The sequence below is a fragment of the Trachurus trachurus genome, assembly GCF_905171665.1.
Source record: "Trachurus trachurus genome assembly, chromosome: 11".
NCBI lineage: Eukaryota > Metazoa > Chordata > Actinopteri > Carangiformes > Carangidae > Trachurus > Trachurus trachurus.
Genome location: NC_139904.1, coordinates 19,711,135 through 19,736,465, shown reverse-complemented (window position 1 = coordinate 19,736,465; position 25,331 = coordinate 19,711,135). Strand labels below are relative to the sequence as shown.

Below are 25,331 nucleotides of genomic sequence, written 5' to 3'. Positions count from 1 at the left end.
GCAGCTATGAGGCCTGTGATTGGCTGAGCGGGTCGCCGACGATGCTGATTGGTCGCTTTGCTAGTAACGACTGAGCTGATTGGTCACTTTTCTTGTTGTCAAACCTGCTCTAAACCGGATGTGAACGGAACCAGCTCCGCTAAATCGAAAGGTAGCAATATTTCTATTTTAATAATATTTGTTCAATTACAGACATAGAATTTCCTTTCACAAAATGGTGTTTATATTTGATGCACGGGCCGAATAACATGCGTAAAAAGTGTTGCCGGTTTAAACAAGTTTAGCGTGATAATGAATATAATGCTAACGTTAGCAGCTAACTGCTGTTGTTTACTCGCATTCACTTTGTTACAGCAGATGTGAAGTTGGTACAGTTTTTTTTTTATCCTTCTGCAGACTCTGTTTACTCTGTGAAGCTCGAGTAGAAATCCAGTCCAGCTGTATTTGATCCTAATGCGAGAGCACTTAGCAGCAGCTCGGAGGAGTGATTAGACAGTTTTTCATATGCAGTAATTCACATGGAGTTTATTTATGTCCTGTAAGTTTAGAGAAAAAAATGCTTTTCAGGTTTCAGGCCAGGACGTCACTATACTCACCACATTTGTGTCTTCTTTTCAAACATACACTTTTGCATTTACAACCAAACAAGCTAATCACAAAAATCATGCGACACTGACAAAAAAAAAAGGCATGAAAGCATTTTTGAAACAATTTGTCTCCAACCTCTTTGATTCTTGTGATAAATATAGCTGGCGTGAGCAGTAAGGATGACTTTGTAACTAGGTTCAGTGGTCTCAATAAACCATTTTAGTTCCAAACCCTATTTGATCTTATTTGATGCTTTTCCTCGTGGTATTATTTGGCTTTAAGAGGTCACTGTGAAAATTTACCTTTTTTAAGAGCTTATGAGCTCAAAGAGACTGGAAGGAATCATCTTATATACCAAATAGATATTTGTGAAGAAGGGTGAAAAGGTTTCATAATCTCAGATTCTGTTTTCTAAATGCATTCATTGTATAGATTTTAAGTTAGAATGTATTCTTGCCACATAACACTCAATAACTTCATTTTGAAGTGTTGGTAGCTTTTATGTTATGTATTTCAATAACAGTTTTCCCATTTTGAGATACTACAAGTAATTTAATATGTTTCATTATTCGGTTCTCTAGATCCACTTATTGATACCTGTGGTCTGCTGCCACTGAGACGATGTCTGACAGTGACGGTCCACCACCAGAGCCTGCCGGACTGGAAGGTCTGCCACCTCTGTTCAGCATCGCCAAAGGAGAGGTTGTCTCTGTGCAAACCTATGGAGCTTTTGTCCGACTGCCAGGATACAAGAAGGAAGGTCAGTCATACAAACCACTTACAGAAACAAAATGTGTGCAATGAGTTACAATAATTAGAGGAAATACAGCAGTGAAAAAGAGAAGAAAGAGTAAGTAGCAAAAGCTTGATTGGTGACACAATAAGAATGTAAAAAGCGTATTAGTACAATATTGCAGAGTATGCAAAGAGTTAATACAATGACATATACTACAATAGTGAAATTGATAAGAAAACTGAGGAACGTGCAGTGGCAAAACAATGCTAGGTCAGCACCTCCATCCACTGCCAGGTAAAACCACTGCAGGGTGAAATAATAATAATGACTTACATTCATATAGCGTTTTTCCCAACACCCAAAGCGCTTTATAGAAACCATTATTCATTCATACCACATTCACACCGGTGGTGGTGAGGAAAAATGTAATGCAGAGTGAATGCAGAGGATACAGAAATGTCTTTATTTGTTTTGTCTAATTTGTTTGAGTCAATGTGTGACAGTGATATTTCAGCCAGAGTGAGGAGGAGAGACTGCAAGTCAACTAAAGCACATGTTGCTACTAGAGGAAGATTTTAGTATTTCCACAGAATTCCTTCTCTGATTGATGTTGGTAAAACTTTTTTGTTGTGTTTTCTTTCTTTGAGTGGCAGCGCCAGCATCCTGTAATTTGTAGATAGATAATAAATAACATGTTACAGGTGTTGAGAAGAGCCCATTTTTAAAAGTATGTTGACATACTTTTTTCATGTTAGTATAGCGACTGTTACAAATCATTTTAACCCACTTTACTTTTTTCTAGTCATTGTGACCTCCCTTTGAGAGAGATCTGTGTATGTAGAAAGGTAAAGAGTATGGAGGGTTGCTGAGAAGAGCAACAGATTGAAGGACTGGATTACCTCAAGTCTGTAGTTACACTTCACCTTTTTTCATAAAATTATCTGAAGCTGCAGACCAGCTCCTCATTTTCACCACTGGAGGGCGAACTGTGCAAAGCTTACAAAAAACTCAGCACCTGCTCCTTGGAGCTGAGAATGAGTTCTACATTCGTCACACCCTGAAAAATGCAACAAATGTTTGAAATGTGTGAAACTATTTGCTCGCACCTGGCTCTAATTTGTAGTCAGAGAGGCTGCTGGGTTCGTCTCACATTTGGACACCTGTCACTATCCTTTGGTGGACAACAACTGCTGCTTCAAACTGCTGTTTCAAATTTCATCTTCAGCTTTTCTGTACCTCAGTTTCAACACCAAGATACTGTATCTGCACTGAGGCTCTAGTTTCTTTGTTTCATTACTGCTTCTTAATCCTTTGAAATGTATGTACATCTTAAATCTCTATTTCTTTGCACACGCAGGCCTGGTGCATGTTAGTGAGATGTCAGCTTCACGGGTGGAGAATGCCTCAGAGATCGTCGATGTGGGGGAGCAGGTGTGGATTAAAGTCATTGGAAGAGAGGTAACCCCATACACACACACACACACACACACAAAGAGTACTGTATGTTAAACATGACAGAACAGGACGACTACAGCTCTGTCCTCCGTTTGCCAGATTCGGGGTGACAAGGTGAAACTGTCCTTCTCAATGAAAGCTGTCAATCAGGGAACAGGGCGGGACTTGGACCCCAACAATGTCAATGCAGAGTAAGTCCTTATAGTTGTATTATATATATATATATATATATATGGGGGAGGGGGGGGGGGTCTGTGCAAAGACAGCTGTGTGCTAATATCACCTCTGTGTGATCGTAGGCAGGATGCGAGGCGACGGAGGCAGTTTAGAGACCAGACTGGCAACAGGATCACACTGGAGGCTGTGCTCAACACAACATGTTCAAAGTGCGGCTGCAAAGGTACAACAACAACAACAAACATATCTTGAAAGAATAAAATACAGAGATTAAATTTCTATATCAATAAATTATATAATAAATTAATGAATCCTTTTTTCAGGTCACTTTACAAAGGACTGTTTCTCTGCTCCGGGCTTGCAGTACGCTCTTGTGCCTGAAGAGGACGACGAAGAGCCACGGCAGCAGCAGCAGCAGAGCGCCACGGTTGCACCGAGGCAAGACTCGGACAAAAAGAAGAAGAAAAAGAAGGTGAGTTGTGACAGTTGATGGCCAGCGTTGCTCTCACTTCCTCGTTTATTCCAGTTCCTCGACCTGATGCAACCAGCCACATGTCTGTGTGACCGTCCGGGGCTGTGGCTGCTTGCGTTTACAAGATTTCATGAGAAGTGTCTGAAGTATTAAACCACTGCTTGTTTTTTTTTTCACATATCTCTTCATCGTGATTGTTCCCTATATTTGCACGCACAACAAAACTATCTTTCCGTTCGTTTATCCTGCAGGAGAAGAAGACGAAGAAAAAGGGGAAGAGGGAGAGGAAGGAGTCGGAGAGCGACAGCAGCAGCAGCAGCAGTAGTGAATGTAAATCCAAGAGGAGGCGCCACGACCACAGTCGTGACAGAGAGGACAAAAAGAAGAAGAAACACAAGAAACATAAATCTCATAAACACAGCTGAGGGTCGAGACACATACACAACATTCACACACACACACACACACTGCAGTTATCACACAGACACAAAAGGGGAAGTGGGTAGCAACAGACGGAGGGACAGACTTCCAGGCCGTGTATTTTAAAATAATCTCTCTTCCAACATACAGCTGAGCTTACTATAAAAACGTTCATCTATTTAAGTTAAGGAAATGTTCGCTCACTGTCCTGAAAACAGGGCAGAGAACTGAAAACATAAAAATCAAATGTCCTCAAGCGACCTCCCTCACAGAGGGAAGAGTGTATAGATCATACGGAGTCAGATAAGTGACAAGCCATCTTGAAAATCAGATATTGTTCACAGCTATCTGGTTTCTAATGCTCTGGGAAATCCATTATGCAGACAGCTGTAAAGCCGACTCTTTGGGAGGGTCTGACATGAAAAACCTTGTAATAATCCACACAGCGAGTACTGGATACACACACACACACACACATTTACACCCACACACAGGGAGAGGAAGAGGTAAAAACCGCAAACAGGAAATGTAATGTAGTACAAGTGAGCGTGACAGGAAACCCCCATGCTATGGTGATATCCTTAGGTTGTCCGCTGCTTATTGTGCGTCTGTGTGTACATCCATGTGTGTTTGTGTATCTTGTCTCCAGGGGACTGTTCACAGTACACGCACACACACACACACACACACCTCTTCCTGCATGTCAACTGTTAACTCCATTAAAGGTGTTTTTATTTGTAAAGGTAAAACAAAAAAGCCTCTTGATGTCTTTGTTCTTGTACCTTGAACTCATAGTGTTGCTATTAAAATCTGTCCATGGGGAACTAAAACACACCCACACACAAACACACACACACACACAGAAACATCAGAAATTCTCAGGTTGTGTCTGGTCAACCCCGGGGTCATGTGGAGTTAATGTTTTCAAGTGAAGCAAAAGGCATCTGAGGGCCAGATGGAGGGACTGGGTTGGGTTTTGTTCCTCAAGGTGAAAGGCTCCAACTTGTTTTCCTATAAAATAACCCCTCGTCAACATAGGACCAGATAACACAACATTACAGACTCAATATCTTGTTTCTTTTGTCCTGTTTTGACCTAGTTTCCGTGCTTGTGCAGTGATAGTTTCCAGCTGCAGTGCTTTGACACGGCTCCAGAGAGCACACTCCCCTGTTAATCAATTAATAAGAGTTCACTGGTCAGCGTCAGGGTTTAATATTTAATGCGAGTCAGAGCTTGCACAACCACAACTGTTAGCTTGGGTTCATTAATGCGAGTAATTGTAGATGACGGCATCAATCAACTGTCAGATACAGTCAAAACAGTGGAGGTAGTGTTTATATTGACCTTGGGTTTTCCCCCTCGTACAGGAAATCCATGAAAAATGTAACATTTGTGCTTCCATAAGGGGATAAAAGGGAATAACTCATTTATGTTTGGACACAATGTTGGAAGGATAACAACTTAACAACCCTATGCTTTGAGCTGAACCTGTTGATGTTCGGAAGATATGATAGAGATATAAAACAGTGCAGTGTGGTGGTGGACACTGTTTCCTCACATCTTCTGTGGGGAGTCGTTCTTCCATGTTCTCCCATAGTCTGGTGGCTCCTAGTTGCCCATAGGTGTAAATGTGGTGACTGGTGACCCCACCTTTGACCTATGTCAGGTGGGAATGGCCCGAGCCCTTTCTGCAAGGATAAAGCTTTATATACAATGGATGGACGGCTGTTTGAAATTCACCTGTTAAGATATTTCAGACTGGGCCAGTTATAGTTATTCCCAGCAAACTCTCTTCTGCTGTTGAAGCCAATGAGATGAGTTTAAAAGCTCTGGATACTGTATATGGACTTCTAGACAGGGTAATTTAATTATCTTATTAAACTATTTTCCAAGGTTAAGTGTCAACTGTCAGTCTCAGTTATTAAACAGCTGTTACATAACTGAGACTGACATTGCTGTGGATGTACTGATATGGATATTTTATACTGTACATGCAGTTTATTAGCCCATTATTACTTTTTACTTATACAAATACATTTTAGTGTCTGTATTGTTTTATTTTCTGTTCTCTCACTTTTCTGCATGTAATTAATTCACATGTATAACAGAACTGACATGACCCCTGTGAGTATTTCTTTCATTTATTTTTTGTATCTATTAGAATAGTTGTTCCCGACCTATTGTCAAATACACCATTCACATGTTTGTGTAATAAATAATTCATTCATGTGAATGGGATGTCCTGCACAGGTGAATCTGAATTCATTAGTGTTCAGGTTTGGTCTTTTTTTTATGTATATATTGGTTTTCGTACTTTATTTTCCCGCTTCTACCACATGGCTAGACCTCTTTACAGTTTATCTTTTTACCTGTAGCTATTTACTGCATATGTATATATTGACTTTTCAGTTTGGTGGTTTATTTATGTACTTTTCTCCTCAACGCAAATATGTGTATATGGTTGTCAGTATGATGTAAGGGGGCAGATGTACTGTGTACTAATCATTCCTCCTTATGACCCATTCAGGTCAAAGTATCTAAAGGACAAAGATGCAGAAGGTCGCTGACTCCTCCAGAGCCCTTTCACCCCTTCACCTCGCTCCTAGTTGGCACTCTGTCAAGAACACATGACACCAATCTACGGTGAGGGGCGGGGGTGATCCAAATTTAGCAAACACACACACACACACACACACACATACATACATACAGAGCTAATGTACAAATGCAGGACAGGACAGTATTTGCACACCTTGTGCTAGCTTTAACAAAACTTTCCCTTCACCTTAGCCAGGGCAAAGCTCTATAATTAACCAGTGTGAGTCCCTGTAAAACCAGCTGTGGTGGAAACTGTGGTCACACTCTTTGGATCTACTTAGATGTGTCCTGTTATGTGGCACTACTGAACTTTTACACCCTGCTGTTTGCTATAAACAGGCCGGACTGGAGCGCTTTCAGACTCACCTCACTCCACAGTTCAGCTGATCTCATGACATCAGCTCTTATATTTACTGTGGCCTTGTACTGAAGCTCCATGAATTATCTATCGATCACAGCTGCAAACACCAATTTGACCACTCAAATGAGAATAAACTGATATATTTGATTATTTAAGTGTAAGGACAAAGATCCAGTGAACTTTATAAAAAATAAAAGTTTAAGAATCACATTGTTTTACCAGTTCATCCACATGTGTGGACACATTTTTATTTTTCAGGTCTCAAAAATTTCAAAACATTTCAAACACTTTTTCAGGTTTATCACAGGCACAATGAGTAACATATTTCTTTTTTAAAAAAATCCTTAGACCTGGAAATTTTAGAGAGAAAACAACAACAACAAATCATTGGAATTTATTCAGTGTTTCTTTCAGTAGAAGGAACAACAGTATAAAGTGAAGGACGTGGGGGGGAACGGAGGTTACAGTCAGCAGCAATGTTAATACTGAGCTTACAGTATGAAGGAACAATGTGGGGAAACTGCAGCAGCCACGCAGGCCGTCTGCTTGACCTGGGTTGATGGGTGGTGTTAGGGCGTTTGTGGTTCAGGGCTTTAGGCGATGCAGTGGGACGACATGGGGGGGGGGGACTCAGTGTTGGGTTTTTACTGTGCCTTCTCGTAGCGACGCGTGCAAATGACCTCACCGAGCTTGAGTGTCTGTGATGGACAGAAAAAGAAAGATTTAAGCAAACACAGCACACGCACAAACACGGATGTTTGATCGATGCATTTTGTGTGTGAGCTCTTACCAGCGTGAGGGCGTTTCCGTTGACTTCCCTGACCAAGCTGGTCTCTTTGCCCTCCCACTTCTGTATGTGCACCATCTTCCCATCCTCTATTGTTACGAGAGACTGCGGACGGACAACAGCACATAAATAAGCATTAACACGCATGTTGCTACACCACCACACATTGAAACACATTTGCTCCACCTCAACTTATATAACAGAAGTCAAGCTAAACAATTGCTACAATGGACAAACATAAGGCGTTTGGCACTAAATCTTTGTGTAAGAAGTAGCACAACTACAGGTGAGTCATAAAGTCAACAAACGGACTGAGTTATGTCGGTTACAGCCTACAGCTATATGCACAAAGTTGTGTTGAGTGCGTACGTTAACAAGCATAAGCTGCCAGTCAAACCAGACCGGGTGAGGCTCCAGCAGAGAAAAGCACATTTTGTTCCTTGTAGCCTTTTGATATTCATACAACTTTTTCAGTCATTTTAGTGGAAACACTTTGTGCAGATATAGTTTTGATTCAGACTGAGAAACGATGTGACTCATCATGAACCAGAAATGGGGATCCACTGAGGCTTACTAATAGTGAAACTTAATTAACTTTTTTTTCCTCCTCTGCAGTTTGTCCATCCGATACTTTGCCTGTGAGATCAAATCATTTCTCCAACTGTATCCCTTAACTGCAGTTCGCCGCTCCACCCACCACATTAGAATAACGTCATTTTTAGGTCGGGTCAACCTCTCTGACTCACCCCCTCGTGTTCACACTTAAAAACAAGCATAGCAGCTTCTAAACGTGACGAACCACTGGTGCTTGTTGAGCCATCCATCCATTGGACTGTAATCATCACTCTCATATTTAGGGATGCTTCAGGAGTTTAAATTTGCACTGTGTTTCACAGAGTTATAGATATAGAGCCACTTACACCCCCTTTATCAAAGTGAATTACTTATTATTAAATGACTTATAACAACACCGACATGTGAACTCTCACCTTAACCTTCCTGTCATCGGCAGTGACCTCGTCGAACTCCTCTCCCAGCTTGAAGGAGAGCTCTGTGTTCTTGATGGTGCTCTGGGTCTTCACCGTCACCTGGTCTCCCTCCACTGAGATAATAGTGGTGGGCTTGGTCAGGTTGCCCACTTTACGTGTGGCAAAGCCAACACCTGCAGGGGGGAAAAAAAGAGTATGGTATGTTAATTGCTGTTATAAAAGACAATGTTGACCCAACACACTGTAAACAAGCTTGTGTGAAGCTGTAACAATCAACCAATGAATGGATCAAAGAATCAGAGAGCACCCGTCCTGTGGGGAGGGTGTGGACTTTAATGTGCTCCAGGCTAAAAGCTAACAATAGATGGTAACATGCAAATCAACTGTAAACACAAAGCACAGTTGAGACTGACGGGAAAGTAATTAAATTCTCAAGCGTTGTAACAACCAGAGAAAATGGCGTCGAAAGTTGAGATATTCCATTTAAAATCAAAAACATGAACTTGCTGGTGGCTCCAGAGGAAAAGTGATAGATTTTGTGCTAATACAGATGTTAGTACATCTGGCAGGACAAGACAAAGGCTTTGGTGGAGCTAGAATTAAACCAAGAGATCGTAATTCATTGTGATTCACCCTCCGGGGCACGTAAACGCTCATCTCTAGTTTATATGTGCTGAAACACGACTGAATGTGTTAATACAGTAAATATTACCATGGTTAATGTTCGCAGGGTGAGGAGATGAAGTGGGTGTTGATAAAAGTTGAAAGCAGTTAGTTGTGGATTTGCCCTCTGGGTCTCTGTCATATGACATACACACTCTAATCTCTGTTTGTCTACTGTCCAAACCTGCAGCATGTTCTGCAAACACTGCAGGGTCCCATTGACCTGACTGACGGCCTGTCTGGGCATGTGTGTGTCTGTGTGTGTGTCTGTGTGTGTGCAAACGATTACTGGCTTTCCATTTAGGGTGTGTGTGTGTGTGTGTGTGTGTGTGTGTGTGTGTGTGTGTGTGTGTGTAGACGCCTCATTGATCAAGAGGATTGAGGTTAGAGGTTGAAGGGTCTCTGGTTTCTATGGGGACCAAAGCGGACCGGTCGATGGTGACATGGCTATGAGCTCAGAGAAGGTATGAAACCCTCTCTCTCTTGCACACACAGACAAATGGTTTGGTGTCGTTCTTGGTGGCTGTAAAAAGTCAGACCACCTGCCCCCATCACACACACACACACACACACACACATAGTACCTTCCCGTCCTATTAGAGTCTTGGCATTGGGGGTCATCGCAATATTCAACCCCTCCCATGGCCTCGAACAATGAACAGCTTTCAGTGAAGGTCACCCACATTGTGCTCAAGTGTGTGTGTGTGGGAATGCCAGCTACTTGCCATTCAGAGTTTCTCACAGTGGGGTGGATTTTCTTTGCTCCACTAAAAAGACGGCCCCTCCCTCCCTCTCTCTCTCCCTCCTCTCCAGCACTTAGGCCATGCGGTCAACCACTCTTCCACTTTTCTTCCCTCCCCCTCTGCTTCCCATCTCCTCTCTTCTTTTTTCTTTCTCTCTCTCTCTCCCCATCTTCCTTTTCCCACCCTTATTTTTCTGAACCTCAATTTTTTTCTCCATTCTCCATCTTGTTTCCTCCCTCATTCACCCCTTCATTGTTCACACACCCTGCATTACCAGCTGCTTGATTGGTTAAACACACACTCTCTTTATCTCTCTATCTCTATCTCTCTCTCTCTCTCTCTTTCTTTCTCTCTCTCTCTCTCTCACACACACATACACCATGAAGCATTTATCTCATCATCCCGCTTTTCACATGTGCTCACATGCAGCACCGGCAGCACTGCAGCCTCTCTCGTTACACGCGCATGCGCGCACACACACTCAAAACACAGACTTACCCAGTTCCTTCATGTATTCATCAAATTTCTCGCTCTCCTTCAGGTTCCATGTGCCAACGAAAGTATCTGCCATGTCTGCAGCGGTGTGGAGGAGTCAGGGGGTGAGAGAGTGTATGAGAGTGTATGAGGGTGTGAGGGAGAGAAACAGAGAGAGAGAGGGTGTGAGTGTGAGTGTGTATGTATGAGGGAGAGACAGAGCGGTAGAGGAGAGAGAGAGATGAGTATGCAGTCAGCGCCTCATTCAGCTCTGCGATCCTACTGGTGGATATATACCGGCTGTTCGTGACGTCATCAGGCTGTGCAGAAAGGGCAGGGGAGGAGGGATGGGAGGCGAGAGAGAGAGAGAGAGAGAGACATGTGTGATAAACTCGTCTCTGCACAAATGGCTCACATGCAAATAACCTATAGATTGTTTTGAATGTGAATTTGAATTTACGCTGGTAAATGGTTCGTTTTCATCAGTTTGTTTTGAGTTTGTAGTTTTCTAGGTTGTGTAGTGTAGTTGTAAAGCACAGTGTAATCATGTAATTTGCAGGAATGTTGTATTTTCTCATTTTCTGAATGCCTAAATAACTATTTTATATTCACTATTTTTATATTCAAGAACTTTGCACAACATGTTTTGATAAGAAGAAGAACATAGGCTATATAAAGATAGATTTGGTAAGAGACAGAAGATGAGAGGGAGCAACAGGGCCGGTGTGAAAAAAAAAACAAAGTTTAGGGGAATAAAAGGCAGAGTAAAGAAAAGAGGGGAGGAGGGGCTGATGAACAAGCCCCCCACTGTCACGGATAGAGAAAAGAGAAGAAAAGCAGATTGAGCCAGAGGGGAAGAGTGGGGTTGATTGATTGCTTTGCAGGGGGGCAGGGGAGAGGAGGAGGGGGTGTAAAGAATGTCATGATAATCGTCTCAGCCCCTCGTCTCCCCTCGCTCGAGATCCCTCTTTCTGTATTTTTTGTTTTTTAATGCTGGTTTGACTTTGACTGACCTCGACCCAGTCCGCCAGAGCTCACAGGGGTCATTTAGTGTGTATGTGTGCACTTGTAAACACATATACACACTCACACGTCACGTGATGGCAGAGTATAGGCTGCGGTCATGAGTGTGAGATAAGGGCAGAGCAAGGTTGGCTTGTTACCACCAAGAGTTTGTTTTTGGATATGCAGGACTCTGAATCAGTTTCACTTCATTTGTCTGTGATTTACAATAAAGCTGATCACTCTTATTGTTGTCAACAAATCCCACAGTACTGAAAGCAACAATGTTACAAGCCCAATAACCACTTTTTAGTCTGTATTCATCCAAAGATGAAAATAGTCCCAACTAACTGTGCTAAAAAATGAATAGCGAATTTAGGGAATAGCTAAATAACAAGTGGCAGTGAAAGGAAGTCACTGCGCTCTCTTAATAACATTTAACTGATGCATTTGTGAGCTGCTTTTAAAGATTTGTGACTCAGTGGGAACAGACACATTAGACACAGTAGGAGAGGAGGGAGGGCTGCATTTATGCAAAACATCTTAACCTGCGCACAAAGCTTTTTGTCCCATTTTGGGGGGGTAGGTGGTGGATGGGTGGGTGGGGGTCACAGAACGTGATTTGTAGATAATAGCATTACAACTACGCACCTACAATCTTTATCTTTATATAAAATAGTTTGTAAAATACATTTTGTTACTTTGTCTTAGATTTATAAATATTGATACCACTCTCGACTCGTACATGTGAAGTTACAGTTCATCTCCTCACCACTGCGTTCCCCTGGTTGGGACCAGATTTCTCTCCGTGGGGGTGCTTTTGGCATCTATCTCGGCTGACTTCACTGGACTCGGTCAGCATGCACTTCCGGTGACACATAAAAGAAGACTGCAGCAATATCGTACACAGTCTACAGTGAGCTCAGTTACCTGTGTTGTAGCAGCAGGTTTCATGGCACACAACCCATTTCAGAAACACTGCAACACTTTTTTTTTCTTACCCTAATGTCACAGACTGTTCTACTGTTTACTTTTCAGGCCATCATGTGTCTTTTGACACCTAAAATTTGAATAAGTAATGTTTTATGAATACTGTATATTTAGGGTGATGTGTTCAGGAGGACCGGGAGAAAAGTCACTGATGGAGGACTGGTCAAAAAAGAGAGGAGCCACCATGTTGCAGAGAGCATGAAAATAAATAAAATCTACCCAATAGGACATTACTTCTTTTACAATAACACACCCCTGAACTAAACTATGTCTTACCTGCTGTGCAAAACTATAGTCCTGGTCTCCATATGTAACAACTGAGCTGTCTGACTGAAGAGATAGAAATTGGATCTGTCTGAATCTGTCTATTGCTCACTAAATAAAAAATATCATTATGTTTGTTTATTTTGTAAAAAAAAAAAAAAAAAAAAAAGTCATAGTGTAAAAATTGTCACGTTGTGTTTTCTTTGTGTGTTTTTTTACAGTGTGTTGTGTGTTGGACTATTTCTAGGCCTGGAGCAGTGGGAGTGTTCAAGTTAATGTAAACTATCAGGCTGTAACTATTAAAGTGATTCTAATCTCACATCTGAAACCAGGGCGTAATCCCCAAAAAGCGTTTTGAAGCTTTGAGGACAGGCCAACGTGTCCTTACCTGCTAAAAATGCCCTCACACTGCAGGGCTAAAATTCAAATCAGTAACCCCCCAAGATAGTCACAAGAACACACACACACACACACACACACACACACACACACACTGCAGCATTCATTCACAGGCACTTACCATCTGTCTGTCTCTCTGTCCGATGAAACTCCCCTATCTGCAGATGGTCAGATGATCTCTGGAAGTTGTGTAATAACAAACAGACATTAAAAAACCACATGCCGTAACACACACACACACACACACACACACACACACACACACACACACACACACACATGTGCACGCTCACACACGCACACACAGACCTGCATTCCCCAGTCCTAACAGTGATCATCAGAACTGAAGGCCAAACCCGAACCCTACAAGTATAATGGATTGCCCATTTTTTCAGACACCATGTTTCCCTCCCACTCACTCACATACACACTAAAACAGCAGAAGCAGGGATTCTGAGAAAAAAGTCAATAGTGAATGCTATTACATCACATCACACCACATTACACACCCTGTCCCACTGCCCTTGTCCTCCATTGGCCTCCCCTCTCTCTCTCGTTTTGTTACTGTGTCTAAACTGGCACATGTTTGTGTGGTGGAACGAATCTGTGCTTGTGTGTGCTTGTGTCTTATATTTGACATAAACAGGTGTGAGGGACACACATGGCAAAAAAAAAAGAGAAGTGGGGAGAGAGGAGGTGAAAGGTCGAAATCATTCAGCCCCCAGCCTGCAGTATGTTCACAGGCTGCGTGAGTATGTTTCGACATGTACGTACTGTAGCCTATGTGGGTTTATGTTTTATGTTATGCAATACTCTAGGGTGACGCTCGTAACTCACTAGCGGCTAGCCTGTGCAGTTTTAGGTAAAAAAAAGAACACACCTCCATGCACACACCCTTCATAACCACTTGTAGGACGTATGGTGAAAAGCTTTAGCCAGGCATGATAAGCCCATGCAGTCTAAAGCTAAATAAGCACCATTTATCACATGAATGAGCGCAGACAGTAGCCCATCATTTGTACTATTGAATTCATGATCACTATCTTTATCCTGTTACTGTAGGATGAAGTTATCTCACTTTGAACTGTGTGTTAATCACAAACTCACTCATTCAGGCTAAACTGCAGTCGAGTGAAGACGTGATCAAAGGGCCCATAGTGCCCAGGTAAACCCTGCATGCACAGCCTGTTTGGCCTTAACACAGATATCTTCAGCCAAGTGTGTGTGTGTGTGTGTGTGTGTGTGTGTGTGTGTGTGTGTGTGTGTGTGTGTGTGTGTGTGTGTGTGTGTGTGTGTGTGTGTGTGTGTGTGTGTGTGTGTGTGTGTGTGTGTGTGTGTGTGCAGTTTGTGTGTGTGTGCAAATATACGCTGAGCTGACCTAAGCACTGACTGCTGAACAGGGTTGAATCCCCGGACAGCTAGAGGAGAGTGGGAAAGCCATAAACCAACGAGGAATGTTGATGTTTCTTCCAGCTTGTCCAGGGTTTTCCTGTGCATCTGTGAGTGACTGTGTGAATAACGCAGCTAAATCAACATCTGGACATTGCCACACCCTTGTCTAACACACACACACTCATTCACTCAATCATTCAGGCTGCAGCCTCTTTGCAGCTCCACTGCACCTATTTGCACTCAAGCTAATTACTTGAATGGAGGAGTGGGCGCTCGAAGGACTTCAAGACAGTGCACCATCCAGATTACAAAATAAATACACGGATGTCCATAGAGTTGGAATGATTTTGTTTTCAGACACATAACTCTTTTTTTTTTTTCCTATAACAAAGGTTAAAGTGGTGTAATTTTCACAGTCATATGTTTGGAAGAAATTGATCAATAGAGTTTTGAGATACACACTTTATCTATCAAGAATAAATCACATTGTCACAATCATTTTTATGAGAGGTAAATATATTTTATTTCCACTGTATGGGCAGCAATGGAGTTTCTTTTTAAATATCTTTACAAAGCATTCCTCTATTTAATAAGGGAGTTTTTATAGAGCATGTGGTATATGTGACTCATAGTTTCATCAACAAAATTAATTGCTGATGAAATGTGCGTTTTCCTACTGGGCAAGTGCTCAAACAGTCCTTTGCAGGGAGACTCCCATGATTAGAGCTTTGAAAACAGTAATGATTGAACAAGAAAAACAGCACTCACAAGTTTTTTTTGTATCTCAAAATCCACAAATTGTACATATTGTTGGTTTATAACTAATTCATGAAGCACCAGTAAATGATTTATGAATCATAAATAAAGTCATTAGTTATGACATATTAATCCTTGGAGAAAGAGTAGGCTACCATGAGAGAGCGATGCCATATATCTGCAGAAACTGGTAGGCCTATGCAATGAACAACTGCAGCAGTGTGGTGGTAGTGTGTAATGTGTATATGTGCAGATATAAGCCTTACGTTGCACTCCTTGATTTGTTCAATGAATCCCATGGTGACCTAGCAACAAGTTGAAAAACAGGGAAGAAACAGATGGATGAAGTTATTCATAGACACGTAGAGATTTCCCTCCCTCCTCTGTGGAATTTATGAGGTATAGCTTCACATAAAGTTGTGAGAATCAAATGGGAATCATACCACAGAGGGATTAAACAAAACACAGACAATAATGTAATGAAACCAGTGGAAAGCAGTGGTTAAAAACCAGGACGATTATTCCAGGGAAGCACTCAGCTCTGCCCTGCAGGCCATCATGCCTGAGTGCAGCTCATGTGCATGATTTAGGTCCACTTGCCTCCTCTGGTGGCCAGACCCTGGTGGTGTAACTGGGAGAGTTATGTCAGCCCATGGGGTGGTACCGACTCCATATTGATTTGTGGACAAGATATTACAGCCACAAAATCCTCACCATGGTAGGTCTGAGAGAAATTGCTGCACATTATACAATGACCACCACACACGACCACATAACACACTCAAGAACACTCAATGCACACTCAAACACTTTGCTTACATTTACATAATTTACCAGTCAAAAGCATTGTGTGAACTTTAAGTATATATTTATTGGTGTATTTGTCAACAACTATGGACCTAAACTATTGTTGAATATCACACAGCCCTAATATTAGCAACGATTAAATGTGCACTTCACTGCTGATGTTTTTGGCAGGCAGTGCTGGAGGGTGAGATCATTGTTGCATTTGTTTGAAGTCATTTCCATCTCTGTCTTTTATTGTTTACTCTCAGTTCCACATTATTGCTCTGTGACTGAGGTGCAATTAATTCCCTCATAAAATGCTTCAAATAACAGATAGGACACATTGAGTAAGGAAGAAAAAACAAAACAATTGTGGATGTGGATTTAAAATTGTCAGCATTTTTTCCACTGGAGAAAACACTGGTTAAGTCCTAGTGTTGAGTCCAGGATATGGAGCCGCAGTAGGAGCTGTTGCTTCCTGATCCAATATTAACAGTATCCTTGGAGACAGAGCCACGGGGGGCAGTGTATTAAAAGATCAACACTATGTGTGTGTGTCCAAGTGTCTATGGGTGCTTTTCTGTGTGTGCAGCAAAGTATTGGATTCCATCAGAGAGTCTATGGTAACAGCCTGGCTGAGACTGGCAGTCCGACCCCCACCCCCCACCTTCCTTGTCAGAGCGATTTTCACCATAACTTCCCCCCAGTCATTGTGATATAAAGGTTTTGTGTGAGCGCCCTCAGGTTTTTTTATACTCTCTCATCATACTGAGTCCAACCAGAAAATGTTCTTACAATGGGACTGTGTGTGGGAGTTTGTTGGTTTTGAGCAACTTTGAGGACTTTACCTAGTTTCTACAAATACAAAATGTAGGCTATGTGCTGTGTAGTGAGTTTGTAATGATTTTTTAAAAAGTTTTTAATCTTTTTTTTTTTTTTTTTTTTTACATAATGACAGCGTGTGAGTTGACAGATAATGAAAGAGACAAGGGTGATGGTGTGTGGTTGCACTGTCAGAGTAGACCTTTGACATTATTTCAGCAACAGAGTGTCCAAACCTTCTTGGCTTGTGGCTCCTTGAAATTAAGCAACACTTGCAGTTCCTCATCACTAGTTGTTACAGTAGCCTATCTAAATGAACCAAACGCTGATCTTTGTTCTGCATTTGCTTAAAAATGTCTCCAGAGTCCAAGGACAGAGAAATATCCAGTAATTTACAAAATAGAACAAAGATTAGATTGAAGTCATGTAGTAGAACATGTTTTTCGAATCACAAATTTGTCTTCTCCTTTGTTTTTTTAATTCATCATCCCAAGGCTACTTAATAATGGTTATTCTCCACGAGGTGGTAGTAGTCAAATATTTCTGAAAATGGGTAATTTACAATGAGTCAATAAAACCATTTTTATTAATAGCCTACAGCATAACCTGAAAGTTTTTTTTTGCAAAATACAATTGTAGGCATTGTGCCAAATTTAAGAATGTTGACTAAACCAAATTTAATTTAATATTTAGACTCAAGTCTCATATCAAATTAGTTGGGATTTCTGGTGGCTATCTTTAGGCCTAATTAAAAAAAAAAAAAAAAAACAGAGAGAGAGAGAGAGAGAGAAAAAGCAGGTGGTTATTACGTAAGAACAACAACCTTGATGCTGAGGTGTCCTTTAACTAGCCTACCTCTTTTCACTTCTCTGGAAACTTTCACCAGAAACTCCTCTCTCTCTCTCTCTCTCTCTCTCTCTCTCTCTCTCTCTCTCACACACACACACACACACACACACACACACACACACACACACACACACACACACACACACACACACACACACACACACACACACACACACACACACACACACACACACTCCTCTCATCAGTGTCAACATTCACAAAATAAAATGTAAATACTTCCGGCCAAATCCTTCAAAATAAAGCCTCGTTGTAAAAGTAAACCGGTAAATGAATGAAGCCCAGTTGTGTAACAAAAATTCTGCATCAGTAAACCAACCACTTTTGTATTCATAAAATATGTTTGTCGGTAGATACGACATCCACACACCTCAATGTTAGGATAGTAAAAAATACTTTTATTTTGACGGCGAAATCTCTCCACTTCCGGTTTTTCTCTTTCACCAGACTTTCGGCTTGACAATGTGTATCCATAGCAACCACAGTAGCCGCAGCAGGTCCGGTCATACTAGTAGCGCATCCCGTTACCTCTCCTGGAAGCTAACAGCCGAGGATATGACAGCTGCAACTCACAGAGGAATAAAAGCGAACAACCAAAAAAGCTTGACAGAGGTTTTACAGCTCGTTGTGTTTTGTTTTGAAAAGTTATGACCCCCTCACAGAGAGCCAGGTATGGATGCGGAGCGGCACATGACACTAAATGGAGAGTGGCAGGTGAGTGGGATAGACCGGAACTGACGGATTTTAATAATAATAATAATAGGCTAATTCATTTATTTTATATAGCGCTTTTCATAGACCCAAATATTAGAATAATTTTAAGATAGGCCTACTTTAAAACTTTTCTGAGTGTTGCAAATAGTGACCACACAACAGTGAGCTTTACACTGGGATCACTAACTTTTATTAATTACCTATCCACTAAGATCATGATTTTTAGGAGTGTCATTGGTCCCATGTGATAAATGAAATAAATATCACGAATCACATGACGTGTTATTGCTATGAGAAACGTCCTGAAATAATAATAACCTGTCCTGTCCCCCATCCCATCACACAAACAGACCCCTGGAGGTCACAGGACCCCCAGGCTGATCCGGTCTTCCTTGACCGGCCACAGCTGGCTCTTTATGAGCTGCTGAAGCTGTTAGGGGACATTGAGGTTTTCTGTGTCCACCATGAAACGCTCCTATTGTTATGGTTGTGTGTGTGTGTTTGCTCACTCTCACGGGGTCAGTGGTGTCCTGTTGAAAAGGGGGCGGGGGGCTGTCCATGTTAGAGGTATGGGATCATGTGTTTCTGTCTGTTGTTCTGCATCTGGAAAGAAAATACAAAACTGTGTGGCCCCCCCACTGACTGGACGGATAACATCTCTGTCTCCCCCAGCGCCAGAAAGTGAAACGTCAAAGATGCTGTGTGTCTCTAATGCTTCATTAATCATGCAGATTCAACTAACCCTAACCAGGTCAAGCAAGCTTTTGTTTAGGTGTGTGTGTGTGTGTGTGTGTGTGTGTGTGTGTGTGTGTGTGTGTGTGTGTGTGTGTGTGTGTGTGTGTGTGTGTGTGTGTGTGTGTGTTATGACTTAAGGAAGCCTAAATAATTCAGCCAGTGGGGCAAAGTGCTTGAGGAATCTCAAATGGCTCTTGCACTCCATGTGATGGAAAACACTCAAATCTGATCAGGCGGATTTGTTTTCACACACGCGCGCGCACACACTGACAAAGGATGAGGTTGTGTTACCTACACAAGTCTACAACAAACCCACCAATGGGGTGATGACGTCAGCGTTGTTAAGTACACTTTCAATAATCCATTTTTGTTGTTGTTCTCCCACCCATGTCCTCCTCTCTCTCCACTTCAGCTCCTCCTAATATCCCTTTCTTGAAGCGGCCTGGTGGGATGCCCCAGCCATGGCCCATTCACCCCCATCCTAAGGGACAAGCCCACAAGTCCCACTTACTACCCCCTCCTGCTCCTCACCTGCCTCTTTTCCACACCCGACACGCAGAGGAGAGTGCCGAGCGTCCCCATCTGGTCACCATCGTCCGCCCCTGTGGTCTGAGTGAGCTCAGGAAGGTGAATTCATTCAGTATTTACAACTTTAACTAAATGGTTAATAACTCATTTACTAACATTTAATTAATTAGTTATACGCTCATCTCATCTTGCTGTAATAATAAAACCGTCAGCCCTACAGGTAAAAATATAAATAAGTTGGGGAGCAACGTTAGGCCAGGCCACAGTTCCCATGGGAACAACAAGTTATAACATCAAGGTTGCAAGCACTCACTGCAACTTTTATGAGGCTTGATTTAAGATTAGCTGAGATGTGTCTCGAATCCTTGACTGGCTTCTTTGTCATTAATTTTAATTGGTTCTAACTGATGAATGCTTTTGCAAATCAAAAGCGTACAATTACACTTTATCAGGTTTGGTTTGAAGAGTATCAGTGTCCATTTTGATCAAATAAATAAATAAATAAAATGAAAATAACGTCACCAATCAGGGTGGGTGCCAAATTTCTATTTACCGTATGCTTGTTGTGGCCATGGTCTCCCATGGAGTGTCAAGAAGAAGAAAAGGTAGACACACAATCTGTGTCTATGCAACTGCACTGTTTGGCCTCCAGTAAATGGATTTGGGTCTAAACACACAGGTCTTTTCTAGAAGTGATGTGATTGGAGGAGGTCTCCTAAGAAATTAAATGGCTTAAAAAAGACAAAGCAAGAGTCATGTTGGAGAAGGATAAAAAGTAATTTTTCTTTCTTACTAATTTATTGATTACCAACTCTATTACTGTATTACTTACAAACCCACTTTAAATGGTTCCCTACTAAAAATGGCAACACATCACCAATAGCTGATATGCTGCCTTAGATGGGAAAATGAATCTCATAGTTGTCATTTTTATATCTCTAGGTTACAGTGCTGTTGAACCGCAGGGGTGTGGTGTCCTTCGAACAGCTGCTATTGGATATCTCGGAGGCGTTGGGGTTTCCTCGCTGGCACAAAGCCAGGGTCACACGCTTGTACACGACCCACGCACGAGAGGTGAGGCTCAGCTACAGCCACATTAACCTACAAGGAAGCCCTGAGGCAAACAACGAGTTCCTTTTAACACAGGAAGCTGAAATAAAGGGACATGCAGACATTATCCTAATGGGGATTTATTAGTGTCATGTCATACAATGAAGCTACAAAGATCTTCACTGACAGTTCTCAAAATCAAATTATCCTGGGGCCACTGGTCAGATTGTTCTCTCCTCGGGGGCCATTTGGACGCTCAGCGGGGGGGAGAAAAAACTCCAGTGTTACAATAATTGCCAATTATATACACACCTCCTTTCCTGCTTGTGCATTCATAAGTACGAGGCTGTTTGAGATTGTATTCCTACAGCAACAGCTCTATCCATCTCGGTAACAATGAACTCTATGACGATCATTCTACATCTGTGGACTACAGGACAGATTTTCTGCAGTTTCTTTACTTATATTTTGCACCATTGTTTTAAAAAAAAAAGAAGAAATTAAAACAAAATAAAAGACTGAGGAGAAATCAAAAAGGTAAGATCAAACATTTATCTCTGAGCTGGATGTATCGTCCAGACATCTCGTAATGTGTCATTGTGTCTCGTTTTACATTTCTAGGTCAAAGGTGTATGTGACTTCTTCAGAGGCGAGGCAGCCTTCCTAGCGCTGGGTAAGGCTCGTCCAGAGCTGAGCAGCGTGCAGGAGGCTCTGGAGGAGCTGTTTCCAGACCAGTTGCATTACCGGGCTGACGCGCAGCGGGCCTGGGAGAAAAGACTTAGTCCAGCACCGGACAAAGCTGCAAAGGCCGACAGTGGATACAGTGAGGGGGCAGATAGCAGTGAGACAAATCAAGGGACGCACCAGGACACACATGCACATGTCAGAACCCACACTAATACACACACACTTCACCATATAAACACACAGCAGCCTGAAAAGTATAACTCGGGTGTTCAGAAGTCTCATAAGAAGAACGGCAGAAAAGCAGCACACCTTCCTAACCACCTGCAGAGACTACATGTGAAGGGCGGGGTCAGAGAGAGACAGCCCTCTATCATTGGTCCGTTTAAGGTTGAGGAGGGACTTAGAGATGCAGAAATACCTTCCCCTACACTTTGTGAAAACTGCTTAGCAATAAGAGCTAAACACCAGGGTCTAGAGCGGATCAGTTCCCTGTCAGGGAGGGTCCCACTCCCCCCTGTGTCCAAAAAGCAAAAAGGAAGTGCTCATACAGAACAAGATGTGAGAACACGAGATGAACCTGTCAGTCCTCCTCCTCCTCAACCAGGCAGCAGGAAGGAAGAGAAGAGTCTGGCACAGCTACAGCTTTTAAAGCCACTTCCAGATGTGGGTACAGCCCAGAAAGGCGTACAGCAGAGGATGACCTTTGACCTTCCGTCGGACGGCAGCGATGTCAGCCTGTCAGATATCGAGCGTTGCTACGAAATAGGACATGTGGTCGGAGATGGGAACTTTGCAGTGGTGAGAGAGTGCCGTCGTCGTGACAGCGGGCAAACCCTTGCCATAAAGATCATCGAACGCTCGAAACTAATCGGCCGGGAGCACATGATGCAGAACGAGCTGAGCCTTCTGGGAAGCCTGTGTCACCCTCGCATAGTGCGTCTGGTGGCGCACCACCATACCCACACTCACTCCTACCTGGTGATGGAGCTGGTGAGCGGGGGGGATCTGTTCGAGGCCATCAGTGAGAGAGGGAAGTTTTCAGAGGCAGAGGCCGGGCTGATGGTGTCAGACATGAGCGAAGCACTGAATTACATCCACTGCAAGAGCATCGTCCACCGAGACCTCAAACCAGAAAACCTGCTGGTGGGTATCAGGGTTAGAGAGAGGGAGTGAAAAAATGTGATAACTCCAGTGAAAGTTGCTTTCAAAAATGAATCCCTGTGCCATGGTGTCTCTTATTTATTTTATCACTAGAGGGAGCCAAAGAGCAATATGTAGAATTCATGATGTTGCTTTAATATTTTTTAAAAGAAGATAATGAGATGCAGGGCTGGTCTCAATTGCCTAATATAGGTAAAGACAAGAAAGTCTTAGTTTTGTTTTTATATTTGCATGAAAATGTTGGATCACGGCTGTGATACTGTAATCCTTTTTATTTCGCTGACAGAATCATGAAGTCTATGGAATTAACTCATTCACAAACTTTATAATTACTGACAAGCAGTCAATGTGTCAACTGTCTCCACTTTTATTGATCTTCTGCCAAGTTTTCCTCGCCCACGGTCTTTTCATACCGCACTATGACACTGTATCATCTTACAACTCATTATTTAACATGGCCTGAAGCTACCATATTAGTTGAGTCAAGTCAGCATTTAGAAACATCCCAGTGAAAATGTCAGTAACATACTTTTTTTTTTCCCATCTGTGCAGCAACAATGTGGTTGGAGTTGGAGTTTTTCTCCCTGTTTGACTTTGTTTCTGTCTGTGCCTTGTTTTTGCGTGTCCTCTCTCAGATTGAGCATGTGGCAGCTGACATCTGTAGGCTGAAGCTGGGAGACTTTGGTCTGGCCATGGTTGTGACTGAGCCAGTCTTTACCATATGTGGGACACCCACATACGTAGCCCCAGAGATTCTCTCTGAGACGGGTCAGTGGTGTACGCTGCAGCTTTATCAAACACTATTTCACTTTACATTTTACTTTTTCTTATTCAAAAACTCTTAAAATACTGTATATTTCTGAATTTCGGGATTATTTTGTTTATTTTCAAGACAATTGTTTGTGATCTACCCAACAGGTTATGGTGTAGCAGTGGACATGTGGGCTCTGGGTGTGATTCTCTACATCCTGCTGTGTGGCTTCCCCCCATTTCGCAGTCGGGATCGGGATCAGGAAGAGTTGTTCCAGCTAATCAAACAGGGACAACTCCACTTCCTGTCCCCCTACTGGGACCCCGTCTCAGAGGGTGAGAAGCACAGAACTATAAAACATACAAACATTCACACATAACCACACAGTCCATTTTGTATGTCATCCTGTGTGTGTGTGCATGTGATTGTGTGCAGAAGCCAGAGGCCTTGTCAGAGCTCTGCTTCAGCCAGATCCCACAGTGAGGCTGACAGCAGAGCAGACCCTGCTGCACCCCTGGGTGAAGGCTATGGCTTCAGACTGCAGACAGAGGACGCTCACAGACAGAACACAGAGGAACGCAGCAGACACTGGAGTAGAAGCAGAGGGAGTTCAAAGTCCAGCTCAGGCCAATGCAGCAGAAACAATGGCAGACAAAAGACCAGGACACAACAGCTGCGAGGAGGAAATCACACAAAAACGGTTCAGCAGAACTGATGAGCAACAAACTGAGGTGAACACAGGCAGAGGGCAGGATGAGGACAAAGCGCCACAGCAACAATCAAAAGAGACAAGAACAGTTCACGCTACATCTACACAGGTCAAAGTGTACAAGATGGCAGAGGACACACCTGGTCAACAGGAGCCAGAGAAGCAGCTGTCAAACCCAGACTGGGAAGTTGAACTCAGTCAGCCAGATGCCACCGAACACCAAACTGAATTCCCATCCCACATTAAGACATAGTCAAGACAAAATCCCAGCAGTCACCTCCACAACACAACCAATACATCTGAACAAAGCACAACAGGTCATTCAACACACCACCTATCCTCCTCCAAGTCAGCATCGACCCCGACGAGCCACCATCATCCATCCACCGAAACAGTCCCAACCTGTCTATCAAGCCTCTGTTTAGTTCTGATTAGATCAAGGTCATCACTTTAATTGTTGCGGACAGTAGCACTGACTTCTTAGCAGCTGGATTCTCAGATGACCCACAGACGATGTGACGTACTCACTTGGGGATTGAGCAGCGTTTGATTGACGGGGCGAGATAAATCTCATAAATGTGTGTAATCCATTTATCCTACAGTCATTAATTGATCATGATATGTTGTGTAACACGCCCTTCTAGGATTGCAACAGGGGGATGGGAAGTAGCATTGGGAACACTGTGTTGAAATTAATGAAATAGATTTGGTCAAGTAGGACTCAATTTGGATTTAAATATCTTCAGTTTTTCAGTGTTCTTTAAATTGTGGTGTATTCATGAAGAAAACCTTTGGTAACCCTTTAATTTACAGGCCGTTAATTACCTGATCATGTCAAGAAATAGCCAAGAAAAGCAAATAATTGCGTGCGTCATAATATCTAGAAATAGCCTACAAGTAATGGTCAATTTCATAGTAATGTCGAGAAATATAGCCAAGAAATAATAATTGATTGCATAGAAATAGCCCAGAAATAACGGTTAATTGCAAGGACTTGACTTCAAAGCATGAAAAGCATGTATCATCTTTTGCCTTTATGAAAAACATGAATTTACTATGAAATTGACCGTTATCTCTAGGCTATTTCTTGACATTACTATGCAGTTTATTTGTATTTTCTTGGCTATTTCTTGACATTATCACGTAATTAACGGCCTGTAAATTGAAGGGTTACCAAACTTGGTAACTTTTTTGTACATTTTTGTGTTTTTGTTTTGGTTGACCATCGTCTTGTTTTTTTTCTGGCCAAACATGT

General features: G+C 42.4%; 3 protein-coding genes across 3 annotated transcripts; 2 read left to right on the top strand and 1 right to left on the bottom strand.

Moving 5' to 3' along the window:
* Window positions 1-96: 96 nt before the first annotated feature.
* On the top strand, window positions 97-4,068 carry zcchc17 (zinc finger, CCHC domain containing 17). Its single transcript, XM_083981461.1, has 7 exons — window positions 97-151; window positions 1,170-1,348; window positions 2,682-2,782; window positions 2,879-2,970; window positions 3,079-3,179; window positions 3,280-3,428; window positions 3,680-4,068. Exons 2-7 carry the CDS (start codon window positions 1,210-1,212, stop codon window positions 3,851-3,853), a joined length of 756 nt encoding a protein of 251 aa, XP_083837587.1. The 5' UTR covers window positions 97-151; window positions 1,170-1,209; the 3' UTR covers window positions 3,854-4,068.
* A 2,949-nt stretch (window positions 4,069-7,017) lies between these two features.
* fabp3 (fatty acid binding protein 3, muscle and heart) lies at window positions 7,018-10,764 on the bottom strand. Its single transcript, XM_083982447.1, has 4 exons — window positions 10,488-10,764; window positions 8,584-8,756; window positions 7,598-7,699; window positions 7,018-7,505 (listed from the first exon to the last, which is right to left on the bottom strand). Exons 1-4 carry the CDS (start codon window positions 10,558-10,560, stop codon window positions 7,452-7,454), a joined length of 402 nt encoding a protein of 133 aa, XP_083838573.1. The 5' UTR covers window positions 10,561-10,764; the 3' UTR covers window positions 7,018-7,451.
* Window positions 10,765-18,388: 7,624 nt separating this feature from the next.
* On the top strand, window positions 18,389-24,329 carry dclk3 (doublecortin-like kinase 3; the record flags this gene model as incomplete). Its single annotated transcript, XM_083981536.1, has 7 exons — window positions 18,389-18,455; window positions 19,603-19,817; window positions 20,661-20,792; window positions 21,390-22,598; window positions 23,252-23,384; window positions 23,535-23,702; window positions 23,803-24,329. The coding sequence occupies 7 exons, from the start codon at window positions 18,389-18,391 to the stop codon at window positions 24,327-24,329; spliced, it is 2,451 nt and encodes an 816-aa protein (XP_083837662.1).
* Window positions 24,330-25,331: the final 1,002 nt, after the last annotated feature.

Excerpts from the sequence above, each read along its gene's own strand:
- zcchc17 (XM_083981461.1), top strand. The coding sequence starts at position 1,210 with ATGTCTGACAGTGACGGTCCACCACCAGAGCCTGCCGGACTGGAAGGT. Across the intron at positions 2,971-3,078 it reads CCCAACAATGTCAATGCAGA|GCAGGATGCGAGGCGACGGA; the intron begins GTAAGTCCTTAT and ends GTGTGATCGTAG. Across the intron at positions 3,180-3,279 it reads TTCAAAGTGCGGCTGCAAAG|GTCACTTTACAAAGGACTGT; the intron begins GTACAACAACAA and ends TCCTTTTTTCAG.
- fabp3 (XM_083982447.1), bottom strand. The coding sequence starts at position 10,560 with ATGGCAGATACTTTCGTTGGCACATGGAACCTGAAGGAGAGCGAGAAA. Across the intron at positions 8,757-10,487 it reads TGAATACATGAAGGAACTGG|GTGTTGGCTTTGCCACACGT; the intron begins GTAAGTCTGTGT and ends TCCCCCCTGCAG. Across the intron at positions 7,700-8,583 it reads CCGATGACAGGAAGGTTAAG|TCTCTCGTAACAATAGAGGA; the intron begins GTGAGAGTTCAC and ends GTCCGTCCGCAG.